The sequence below is a fragment of the Simochromis diagramma genome, unplaced genomic scaffold (genome assembly GCF_900408965.1).
Source record: "Simochromis diagramma unplaced genomic scaffold, fSimDia1.1 OVJJ01000293.1, whole genome shotgun sequence".
Classification (NCBI taxonomy): domain Eukaryota; kingdom Metazoa; phylum Chordata; class Actinopteri; order Cichliformes; family Cichlidae; genus Simochromis; species Simochromis diagramma.
In genome coordinates, this window is record NW_024386801.1 from 6694265 (window position 1) to 6706790 (window position 12526).

The following is a 12526-nucleotide window of genomic DNA, read 5'->3' on the forward strand; positions in this document are numbered from 1 at the left end:
TAGGAGAGTGGAGAGGTTATGTGGGATAAGCTATTTTGTACAAGTGGGTTTTGAGTTTGGACTTAAAGAGAGAGAAGGAAGAGATGTTTCTTAAATCAGGAGGTAGGGAATTCCAGAGTCGTGGAGCAGAGCAGCTGAAAGCCCTGCTCCCCATGGTTACAAGATAGGGGGAGGGGACAGAGAGTGAAAGGGAAGAAGAAGACATGAGACAACGAGATGGGGCGGTGATCTTAACCAGGTCAGAGAGATATGGAGGAGAGAGATGATGAATAACCTTAAATGTGTGCAAGAGTATTTAGAAATTGATGCGATATTTGACCGGGAGCCAATGAAGCTGCTGCAGGGGAGGAGTGATGTGGTGGACAGAAGGGGTCCTGGTGATGATATGGGCAGCAGAGTTCTGGACGCGTTGGAGCTTATGGATGGATTTTTGAGTAAGACCAAAAATAAGTGAATTACAATAATCAATCCGGGAAGTAACAAGGCTATGGACAAGAATGGCAGTGGCATGTGGGGTAAGAAAAGGACGGAGACGATTAATGTTGCGCAACTGAAAATATGCAGACCGAGTAATATTATTAATGTGTAAATTGAAAGATGGAGTACTGTCGAGGATGACACCCAAACTTTTCACAGAGGAAGAAATGAAGACCGGTGAGTTATCGATAGCAATAGAGATACTGTTGGTTCTGGATAATGTTGATTTAGTGCCTACCAAGAGGAGCTCGGATTTATTACTATTGAGTTTGAGAAAATTAGAAGAGAACCATGAATTTAGTTCAGCTAAGCAGAGGGTGAGGGAGGATGGGGGAAGAGCAAAATCAGGTTTAGTGGACAGATAAAGCTGGGTGTCATCGGCATAACAGTGAAAATGGATATTGTATTTACGGAAAATATGTCCAAGCGGTAGAAGGTAGATAATGAAAAGAAGGGGCCCCAGGACAGATCCCTGGGGCATGCCAGTGGTCAGAGGAAGGGACTGAGAAGTAAAGGATTTGAGTTGAATGAACTGAGTGCGATCAGACAGGTATGATTTAAACCAGGCTAGTGGAGTATGGGAGAGACCGATAGAGGCTAGCCTACTGAGAAGAATGGAGTGAGAAATGGTGTCGAAAGCAGCACTAAGATCGAGGAGAATAAGAATGGAAAGTAAACCGGAGTCAGCTGCCATTGGTTATTTTTATAAGTGCTGTTTCAGTGCTATGGGAGGGGCGAAAACCAGACTGGAACTGTTCATACAGATTATTATTAGTTAAATGTGAGTGGAGTTGTGTGGCAACTATTTTCTCAAGAATTTTTGAAAGGAATGGTAGATTGGAAATAGGCCAAAAATTCTCAAAATTATTGGGATCTAGACCAGTTTTTTTTCAATATTGGGGTGATGGCGGCAATTTTGAGGGAAGCAGGAACAGTTCCAGTGGTAAGTGAAGAGCAGATGATGGCAGATATGACCGGAAGCAAAGAAGGTAGACATGCCTTAACCAAAACTGTAGGAATGGGGTCTAGCTGACAAGTAGAAGGTTTTGACTTACAGATGAAATCTGAAATATCAGTAACCGAGCGGAGCTGGAAAGCGGAAAAACAGTGTGATGGGAGAGGACTTGTACTTGTTTTGTCTTTGCGCTCACTGTAAACAGAACAGAGAATATTGATAATACCATGTATGGCTTCACGTGTGCAGTGGTGCAAAGTCCAAAGACTTTCAACAAATAAAGAAACGATGGGTAACTGTTACCATGGGAAGCTGACAGTGGGTATAATTATATATATTACATGTATTACATAACTGTTTACTAATATATCAGTATATAGTTATGTAATGTTAATATTAGTGGGTGTATACACATGGACCAGTCTTTTTTTCACAATTACATTAATACATTAATGTAGAAATGCATCTTCTGCAGCATTATAAGGGACACACACAATAATACATCATAGTAATGATTAAACTGTGTTTAATCTGAAATTCTGAGCAAACCTGAAGCTACCTAAATAGTTTAACTTTGAGGTTGCATTAATATATTAGTTAGTTAGCTTATGTCAAGTAAATCCACATCTCTTTAAAAAGCATTTAGCAAAAAGAGGTATTGTTCATGCAAAATATCAGATTTACGTCCAGCTATGAAAGAAAGTAATCTTTGCAACCTGTGGTACGCTCTACGTTACAGTATGAGGTAAATCTGAGTCTTTTTCTGGTTTGACTAAAGAATATCTGCCTTCTGATTTTTCTGTAAGCTTGTGGTTTGCATACTTCACTAAAAAGTAGCTGTTGCCTGGAGGAAGACGGCTTGTAAAAATGAATAAATGTTGTTTAAGTGTGACCTTAAGGTGCTGAGGGAATTGTGGGCAGGGTTTTCATCTATAAGCCTCCGTGACAGTTGTAGTACTCTCAGTTCCACAAAGCCAGAAAGACGAACACACAGAAAGGTGGTTTTTGCTTTGTTTTTTTTAGTAACTAAGATAAGAGAGATTGGATGGACATTTGGACTAGTGTTGACAAACATGACTAAGTGTATATATTCAGTGACATTTGGGAACTGAATGTGTGGGTACAGAGCTAAGCTATATATAATCAGGAAAATCTTACTTATGAATAAATTGCACTTTTAAAGATTTTAGACTGTGAGAGGAAATGTTCCATCTCACAAGGTCTATCAGGAAAAATGTGACCTTCCTCAGAGAGAGACTAAAAACCTCAGCAGCTGTCCGTAGCACTGGTGAGGTGATGTCAGGCATCCTTGTTTCCGTGAACTGTTGGAATTGAAATCACAACAAGCCCGTGGCCTCTGGAATTGGTTGTTCCAGTGTTTACGTCAGTAATTAGTGGAGGAACAGAGCCTTAGTTTTTGCTGTAGCCTGCTGAGCGTTTATTGATCCCCAATTAAATCTTTTTAAGCTTTCATCATATATAAACAACGGCATAAATCACTACAAATGAAATACTGTTACTACAGAGGTTGGTACAAGTTTAATAAATCATTAATGTCAGTGAACTTAGCTTAATTAACAGTTGTTCCAACTTGGAAATGAGATGAGCAGAGGATATACATTCTTCAATATAAAATATTACTGAAATAACAGGAAGTGATTTTTTTTTTTCTCAATTTGGAGGCTTGGGGAGAGCACATTTAACAGGTGTTAAGGTGCTGACTGATATACTTTTAGATCTTTATATGTGTGGGCACTCATAGAACAGTTAATATTTTAGCTGTGTACTAAGACATTCACCTTATAGGTGAATACACACGATGAATACACTAAAGAAAAATGATGCAACAACTATCGAGCCATTATAGTTATTTATAGTCCCAATCCTCTGTACTCGGGGCCTCGCGTGTTATCACACAGGCTATCATGACAGGTAAACGGTTTAGAGCTGTTTCCAAGTATGTTGTGTACATTTGGTATCACTGCGCTCAAAGGAGCTGTCAGTACAAATGAAAAAAGGCCATCCTGAGGCAGCAAAAACAAAGAAAATCTTCAAAGGGATAACAGAAATATTAGGAAGGGCAAAATCAACAGTTTTGATACAAGAACGCTTGTGAGCTTAGAAACATGGGGGGAAAAAAAGCTTGGACTTAAAGTAAAGAGCATTGTGAGTGGTCATAATCATGACAGGAAACTTAGTGTTATCAGAACAGGCAGCCAATTTAGGAACACTCCATTAGGAAGGCTTATAATTATCCAAATCTATGATGAAGACTTCACAAAAAGAAATACAGAAAGATCACCACAAGATGCAAACGTGTTCAAAGAAGAAAAAGATAAGATTATAAAATTGCCAAAAACAAAAAAACAGCCAGTAAGATAACTGTGGAGAAGAAAGTGTGGAGAAGGCTTTGACAGGTTCTGATCCTGAAGCGTACTACATTTAAAATAAGTACAGCAGAGGCAGTATGATGCAGTATGATGCATGGATCAACATCGCTTCTTTGGCACTGGGTCACAACTCACATTTACACAAGTACATTTTTTGAAGTGTCACTTTGTGCAAAGTTCGGGCAAATGCAGCAAACTTCACTGGAGGACACTTGAGAGTACAGAAAGGCAATGACCTGAAACATAATGTGAATGCAGCTCAGGAGTTTTTGAAGGTCTGAAAGTGGAATATTCTGCAGTGACCAGGTCAGTGACCTGATCTCAACCTGATCTTGCTGCATTTCACTTGCTTAAAAAAAAGAAAAAAGATCCACAAACAACTAAAGACAGCTGCAGCAGTGACCTGGCAAACCCTTTTTTTTTTTTTTTTACACTTTAGACCCTCAAAATAGGTGACTTTGTCTACCGGAGGTTTCTTCCTGTTAAAAGGGAGTTTTTCCTTCCCACTTCCTTAATAGGGGGGTCATCTGATTGTTTAGACCCTCTTTACCTTACACTATTAAGCACCTTGAGGTGACTGCTGTTGTGATGTGGCACTATATAAATCAAATTGAATTGAATTAATGTTACAAACTGTCTTCCTGGTTCAGTATTTTGACAGTTGCATAGTCCTCTTGTTGTCAGATTTGATTGCATATTCATATCGTTAACGTATAGCTGTTGACAGATTTGTTTACTTTTTTAAAATGCATTTGCAGTGGCAGCCTTGCTTTGATCAGTAAAGACGTTGTATTGTAGGATAGAACATTTGATGGTCTTTCATTTGAACATATGTGAAGGTGGTGTTTTTTTTTCATGTGAAGACACTTATTTAGGCATGTAGAATTAGAAATATTGACGTTTAAACACTGAACAAGCTCTCTAATTTGGGTGTGTGGCGTTAGGTAAATGAACAGCTGTGCGGACAGATCTGGTTCTTTTGTGTTGCTAAGCAACAAAGACATTAGATTATCTGATGTATGTGGCCAACTATCTATACGTCTCTGTGTGTAAAACTGAATTCTGCTCGATTTTCAGGGTTTCTTTAGTAAAACGTGAAGCTGTCTGCATGGTTAAACATGCAGTTGACTCTGTGGATCCAAGTAGCTTGCTAAATGCTCAGCTGGAGCCTTTTAGCTCACCCAGCAGTAGCAGAAGAGATACGTTTTAACGAGATATTGAGCACAGGAATTAAGCAGTCAAGCCCTTGTGGAATATTTAAGGGCACTAGTGATTATGAATAAAATGGACAGTAAATTTAGTGCTCTGTATGGTAAACTGGGAGTGATTTTGGACTCATCTAATCACATAACGAGGTGAAGACTGCTGTGGTGGAGGTAGTGCCAGCAGCTCCACCAGTAACGGCAGATGTGGGCAGAAGGGAGGAATTTGTTTAAATGAACCTTTGTGTTTAAATGTTTGTGCGTGATTTTGGGGATCATGTAAAAGAGAGTCGATGGGCAGTGTGAGTCTGTGTAGTCCTGCGCTGATTGCTGTCTGCCTTGATTGATGGTGTTGATTGATTGTGCCGTCGTCCTTTCTACCCCGCTTTCATGCTGCCGTTTTTGGCAATCTATAAAAACTGCCTTTCCCAGAATTATTTTCTGCTTTGTTGAAGCAGACAGGCACCAAACGAGTTCACTGTGATGTTTACAGCATCAAGTTTAACTCTGAGACTGGTAAATTTGTTCTGTTTGAACAGTCACACCAATAAAGCTTCTTCAAATACACCCCTCCTCCACAGTCAGCTGTGCCTCGAGCCAAGCGCTCATATCACGAGCGTGTGTTTCTGTGTTGGTGTTTGTTTACGTCTTGTGTTTTGACCAAACCTTGCTCAAGACGGCGCTCGAGGCATCTTCTGCAGCTGTGAGCTCATCAGCCCTCCGTGTGCGGATGAGTGAGTGTAACCTCACTGTGACATATGCTGCTGCTGCTGCGCGTCACAGTATTTCTCTCTAGTCTAGGCTACTTTGACACAAGGTCAAACAGAGAGAGCATCTGGTGGACGGGAGATGGAGAGTATTTGAGGAACGTCGGGGAGCATCTGGGTGTGCTCATACACGGAAAAAAATACCGACACACACTCTACAAATGCTTTCACATGCATAAACATTTATCTGATACTACCACGTACTGTCTCTCTCAGTCTTTTGGAGACACACACACAAAACACACACACACCAGTGCAGTAATAGCAGCAGCAGATAGGGGCTGCTGCAGGACTGTGGAAGTCATCCGGCCAATCCGCTGGTAGGTTTTTGTGGAGCCCGGCTTCACACTGGTACATCTTCTCCTCTTTTTTTCCTCCCGACGGTCGTCGTCTCTCGCCATCTATCCGTGTCATTTTACATCTCCCATCCCCCCCGTCCTTATCTTCTTCCCTGGGATTAAAATTGGCTGCAGCTGGTTACTGCTGTGTGCTGGAGCAGCAGTGGAGAAGCAGAGGCAGGAGGCGAGAGAGTGTGGTTTCACCAAGGCGGCAGAAGATGTGCGGTGGATGGTTGCAAGGCTAGAGGACGCCTGGGAGGACAGGCTGTCTTTGGATATATACCTGTAGAGAAAGGACCGCTTATATCAACATCTGGGCCAGGTACTGATGAGGTGCCCGGCTTGCACAGCTCTTTCTCTCGGATGTCTTTCTCTCTCTGAGCATGTATCGGTGTGTATGTAGAGATATATGTATGCTGGTGTCTGTGCATGTCAGAGATATGGCCTATGCATGAATGCATAGCTGCGTGACATCATGGTAAACCCATCTAGAACAATCACTGTCTAGTAGTAATGCCAATCAAGATTTCATCCTGTCTTCCATCTATTCCTTTGTTTTCCTCTCCTCTCCTCATTTCCTCTCCTTTCCTATCCTCTCCTCCTCTCCTCTCTCCTCTCCTCTCACCTCGCTCTTTTCTATTTGTGAAGCATTTCATGGTGCTTCGTGGCCTTGCTAAAATGGTGTCAGTTTACATAAGATGTTAGACTAAAAGGGTTGATCATTTGAGAATTACAGTGTCACCTGTGTCAGGGCCGTGTATGCATGGTTCCAATGTAAAGAGTTTCCTATGAAAGGCAGACACTGCCTGAATCTTAACTGGTATCCTGAACGCTGTCAACTCCATTTGGCAGGAGGTCACTAGAGTATGCATGAGTGAGGAGGCATTTTTGTCATTTGTAAATGCATGGCATGTAACCTCATCCCTCCCGCTGTCGGATGTGATGGTTTTGCATATCGAATGCTGTGTGGAAAATAAGTTCCCCTCCTCTCATCCTCCTGGGCTTCTTTGGTTTCAGATGAAGGGAGGAGAAACTATTCATGGGCATTATCACACACACACACACACACACACACACGCGCGCGCGCACTATATGCCGCATAGATATGTTGGCCTGCTCCTTAGCCTTTTGCCCTTATTTTGTTTGTCATTTACTTTTCTTTGTTTCAGCTCAGTGACATAATGAAAAGGATGAAAGCGCAAACGGCACGTAATCATCAGAGACAGAGAGGGAGAAATGAGGAGGTTTGAGCTTCTGTCCTCTGTAGCCTTTGTCACCCAACCTGCTGACACCACACATTTAACCCCAAGGGGATCACTGGTTTACACAATTGCTCTAGTAGCCTTTGCTGTTTTGCTTTGTTGTGAAAATCATTGCAAGCCATTTTTTTCTCATGACACTACAAAATTGTGTTTTGTTCTCTCTCCCCCCCTTTAACATGCCGTTTTCCCTTTTATTGCTCCTCAAGGAAGTTTTTATACTGTTAAAATATTCCTCAGTGTTTCTCTTTGCTAACAGCTTTGATAGTCTGTGCATTCTGTATTGGTGCGCTTCGGCGTTTTGTTGGAAAATATTAAAGAAAATTACTCAAACTTGAAGACAAAGAGCTTCTGAAGTAGCTGATATTCATGCATTGATGCTTTGTGTCATTTTAAACTTTCAGTTTTCCGTAACGGGTTTAAAGTTGTGTGTCTTTTTTTGTTTAATAACTGGTGCTTGTTCTTCCACTGCAGTGGAAATCCTTTTGGTGGTTTTTGAAACAGTCTGACTTGGATCAAAAGAAAAATGTCCTTTGCCAGTTTGTGTGTGTTGTCATCAAGCTCTGACCCCTCTCTCTCTCTCTCTCTCTCTCTCTCTCTCTCTCTCTCTCTCTCTCTCTCTCTCTCTCTCTCTCTCTCTTGCTCGTTTTGTGTTTTAGGGGGGGTGGTTGACAAGGATTTGCGGCACTACCTCAACCTGCGCTTCTCCAAGGGCTCAGTGGACCACGACCACCAGCAAATCATCAGAGACAACCTCTACCTCCGCACTGTTCCCTGTGAGTCCACATCACCCTCTATCGCTCCCCTCTTCCACCCTCTGGCCTCCATCACTGCTGCACTCCTCTTCTTTTTCTTTTTTTTACTCTTCTTTGATCTCATCCTCTCTGCTGCCTCACTGTATGTCTGTAATTGTCTCTTTCATTCTCTAGCACCATTTCTTGGATATCATTGTCAACCCTCCTCCACCAGCTAACACACCTTGTCTTTCTCTCCGCTTGCCCCCGAGATGTTACCCTTTTATTTTACACACACACACACTCATTCTCTCTGTCTCTCGCCGTCTATCGCTCCTTCTCTTCCCTCAGTCGTCCGGCTGCCGAGCTTTCAGCCTGAGGTTTCCACGGCAACCACCCTCTTGTCTTGAGGCTTGCGTTGTGGTGATGCCCTGCCCCCCCTTTAGCACATGCTAGACAACATACACAGATTTCTTTCTGTGTGTGATGAATTTTACACGCTGACCAAATGAGATGTTACATGTGAATGTTTTTTTTTTTTTTTTGTCTGGGGTTTTTTTGGTTCTTTTGTGGGTTGTTGTCTTTTTTGTTTCCCCGGCACGTATGCCTTTGGCCTGTTGGGCGGCGATGTCATTGTGTGATTAATATTGAGGGGATGCAAGGCCCAGCAGGATCTTCCTGTGTCAATACAGGCAGCAGCTCATGAATCAGGCCTGATGCTTGAGTCTGCAGACTGCATGCAGCGTGTGGATGAGCTCGCTTTGCATGCATGTTTGGTGAAGGGTTTTGCACTCATCTGACATGTTTCATTATCTTCTGTTAATAGGCCAATTCATAGCGCAGATTCTGGTACAGACGCATGAGGAAACAGAGCTCGGCTTGACGTCAGCGATGGGTGTTTTTGTACTGGCTGCTTCTACTATACTAGATGTCCTCTCTGCCGGTGTGTTGAGCTGCTGACACAGAAGTGATTGTTTAATACGGTCCCACAGCTGCACAGTTCCTGAGCCTCTCTCTCTCACTATCACTCTATCACTCTCTTTTTTTTTTTTCTCCTCTTTTTCCCGCCGTCTTCATCTTCTGCTTTCACTCTCTCTCATGTTCCCCCTGCTCCCCTCCCACCCTCCTCTGCCTCTTTGATTTCTTTTGGTCACCACCTCACCATCACATTTTCTCTCCCTTTCAGTTTTAACTCCAGGCGGCCTCTCCTTCTCCTTCCCTCTGCCTCTCCGTTCCTCTTTCTTTCTCAGACTGTTGGCTGTGTAATAGTGCAGTGAAGGCAGACTGACAGGGTGACGACAGAGGTGGTGTGGACTGGCTAAGCTTCAACACTTCTGCCCTATTGAGGCTGAAGGGCAGCACGTGTCTGTTTTGGTGGTTTTGTCGCCACATTGCAATTATAGTCCCCTTCCAGGGCTTTACGGGAACGGAAAGATGCTCATTCTGCGTGATGTGTTTGAGCAGTAATGACATCCCCATAATTAACTGCCTATCACTTAACAAAGCTGATACAGTGTAATGAAGATTATAGAAATTCCAACTCATAGACCTCCTGCATAGCGGCTTTGAATCATCATATGCTGATTATTTAAATGTCATTAAAATGCAGTTGTAATACTGCAGGAATCCCCCAAATTTATTTTAATGGTGAGCACTTTGTACTACTTACGCTGTCTCATATACACTAATCAGCCACAACGCTGAAACCAGTGACGGGTGAAGTGAATAACATTGGCTTTAATATCAGTGGCAGCTGTCGAAGAGCAGGCTGATGAACTATCACTTTGTGAAGTTGGTGCGCTGGAAGCAGGAGAAATGGTCGGGCATTAGGATTGGAGTGACTTTGAAAGTTTCCAAAGTATGATGGTTAGAGGAGCAGGTCAGAGCACCTCAGTAGGGAAGTGTTGTGTGGTGTTCCCTGTATGCAGGTGTTAGTACCTGCAGAAGCAGTCCAACATAGATAGGACAGGCAGTGAACCGGTGAGAGGGTCATGGGCTCACAAATTGCTGATTGAAGGGCATCAGAGGGGCAGTTCTGTAGCCGGTGCAGCATGCATGCCATGTCCTGAAAGCTGAAGTCCTTACTGCAGCAGCCTCGGTTCGCCTCAGGTCATTTGCTGCGTGACATTCACCCCCTCTCCCCCCTTACTTTTTACTGTCTTATCAAATTAAGGCATATTTTCTCCACTATATCTCTTTTTTTTTTTTTTTTTTTTTTAAATAGGGGAACACAAAATTTAGAGGGAGCTGTGTGCTTATTCCCATCTTTCCAAGTTGTGATCAGAACCGGACAGCAGAGCAGTTAAGGAAGGTGTTCTGATGGTCTGATGATGTGTTTGAGCACAAGCTGGCAGAGACAGTTTGATGCTCTAGGTAGTGATTTGCTGGGTAATCTTGGGTCCTGTCATTCATGTGGAAGCTTTTGTACCTACGTAAACATTTTTTGTTTTGTTTGTTTTTTTTTTCCTGATGGCAGCGGCCATCTCTTTCAACAGGATAAAGCCACACTGCTGTGCTCCTCAAATCCCTGCTGTAATTTCTGGAATGCGTTCAACCTTCTGTTGACCTGGCCTTGAGGCCCCTCTCTTCACCTGCGCAGGACTTAAATGACCTGCTGCTTATGTCATAAACCTCAGAGGGGTTTTTTTTTTGGAGTTCATGCCTCACCAGAGCTGTTCAAGGAGACCTGCAAAATATTTGAAAGGTGGTATTAGTGTGGCTGATCAGTGTATAGTCAACGCACGATTTCCTGGCAGTCTGAGACTCGCAGAAGCAGGCGTTGCTCAACCGTCAGTGACACAGCATCAGAAGGGCCAAAAACAAGGTTGATGGTCCTGAGTGCTGCACTGCTCGTGCCCTGTGGGCTGTTTGTTGTTGTGGTTTGGAGCGTTATAAAATCAGTGTTTTTTCTCCCTTGTCTGCAGCGCTCTGACCACGCTGTCAGTGCCGGTCTGTCAGCTTGACGAGCAGACGCCACTCTGCATCACAACACGCTGTCAGGGACGTGGGAGGAGGTGTGTCTGTCTGTGTGTGCGTGTGTGTTTGCGTGCGTGTGTTCATACAGCTAGAAGACTCACATGCTGACATCAACTACTGCATCCTGTTACATCATTCAGCTCAAGGATTGTCCATTCTTTCAGCAAAAATAATGAAATGAACATACTCGTTTACTCTCGGTCATTAATAACCGTATACAGATGCTGTATTGTGGCCTGCAGCCTATTGTGTGTGTGTCTTCTGTTTTGTTTGCTTGTGGATTTTTACTTATTTCAGGTTTATTTTGCACATGCGTTCACGCTTCAGCAGGCACACAAATGGTAGCAGGACGATCACTTCAAGGACATGTGCATATTTTTTACTAGGACAGGCGATAACAGTCACTGAAGACTGAGAAAGCTTAAAAAAATAAGAGTAAACAAGATTTTAAGTGACACAGTAACTGGTAAAAGTGTCAGGCAGTAGAAACAATATTGGCAGAAAAGGAGATTTTTTTGGACGTGAAGGTAGTAAAACTTGAGAGAGGTATCCCACCTTTCAGGTTGAACCATTTGATGAGATTGCTGCTGTTTGACAGTCTAACTTCTCAAGCCTTTTGAGCTTTTGAAAATTTCCAGTGCTATTTGATTTGATTTTGCAGGGCTACGTTGACCACTTCAGAGCCTGAGCTCCTGTCAGAGCGCCTGCTGTTAGGAATTTAGAGAAGAGTTTAAAATGGTTTTGCTCTCTGCATATTAGCAATGTGAGTGCCTCTTTGATACAACTGCAGATGAGAGCGTAAGACGGGGAACATTTTCTAAAGGAGTGAAAACATCTGGAAAATACAAGAGAAGAGGAAGGAGAGAGGTGGGGGTACAGTAAATTGAGGGAGCGAGGGGGGGTGAAGGTGATGGATGTGGACACGAGCAAAAAGGCTCTGCGAGAAGATGGAAAATGGGGAGAAGAGGAGGTAAAGAGGAGGAGATCAGCAGGGGAGAGAGGGGAGGGGAGAAGGCAGCGGCAGAAGATGGAAAGTGAGAAACAAGAGTCGATGCAAGTGGATGTTAAGAGGATGGAGGGTAGAGATGTGGGGAGAAGGTCGGACGTGCAAGGAATGAGGGTAGAGGGAGATATGAGGGAGCCTCGTAAGTAATACCCGGGAGAACCATCTCCTTTCCTCCACTCTGCTCAGAGGCATCAGTAAAAGGCTCTATAAATAGCTTGAACAGTGAGCAGCACATTCCTCTACTCAGATAGCCTATAAATACATGCAGCTTCTGTCACTTTACATCCACTGTTCTGGACACATGCTCCCCTGCAGCTTCCGACAGGGAATCCTCCTCAGACTGCAGAGGAGGAGCAGATAAAGATGTTGAGCTGAACAGGGCCAAGATGCTTCAGATGGTGATGGTGATAGGGGTGACGGAT

At 43.3% G+C, this 12526-nt stretch overlaps 1 protein-coding gene across 3 annotated transcripts in view; it reads left to right on the forward strand.

Moving 5' to 3' along the window:
- Window positions 1–12526, forward strand: part of LOC120729648 (membrane-associated guanylate kinase, WW and PDZ domain-containing protein 2-like) — an 89042-nt gene that overhangs the window by 17884 nt on the left and 58632 nt on the right. For all 3 annotated transcript variants that reach the window (XM_040025403.1, XM_040025402.1, XM_040025404.1), the window contains exon 2: window positions 8048–8164. In XM_040025403.1, the coding sequence (XP_039881337.1) occupies window positions 8048–8164 (117 nt within the window). The remainder of the gene's footprint in view (window positions 1–8047; window positions 8165–12526) is intronic.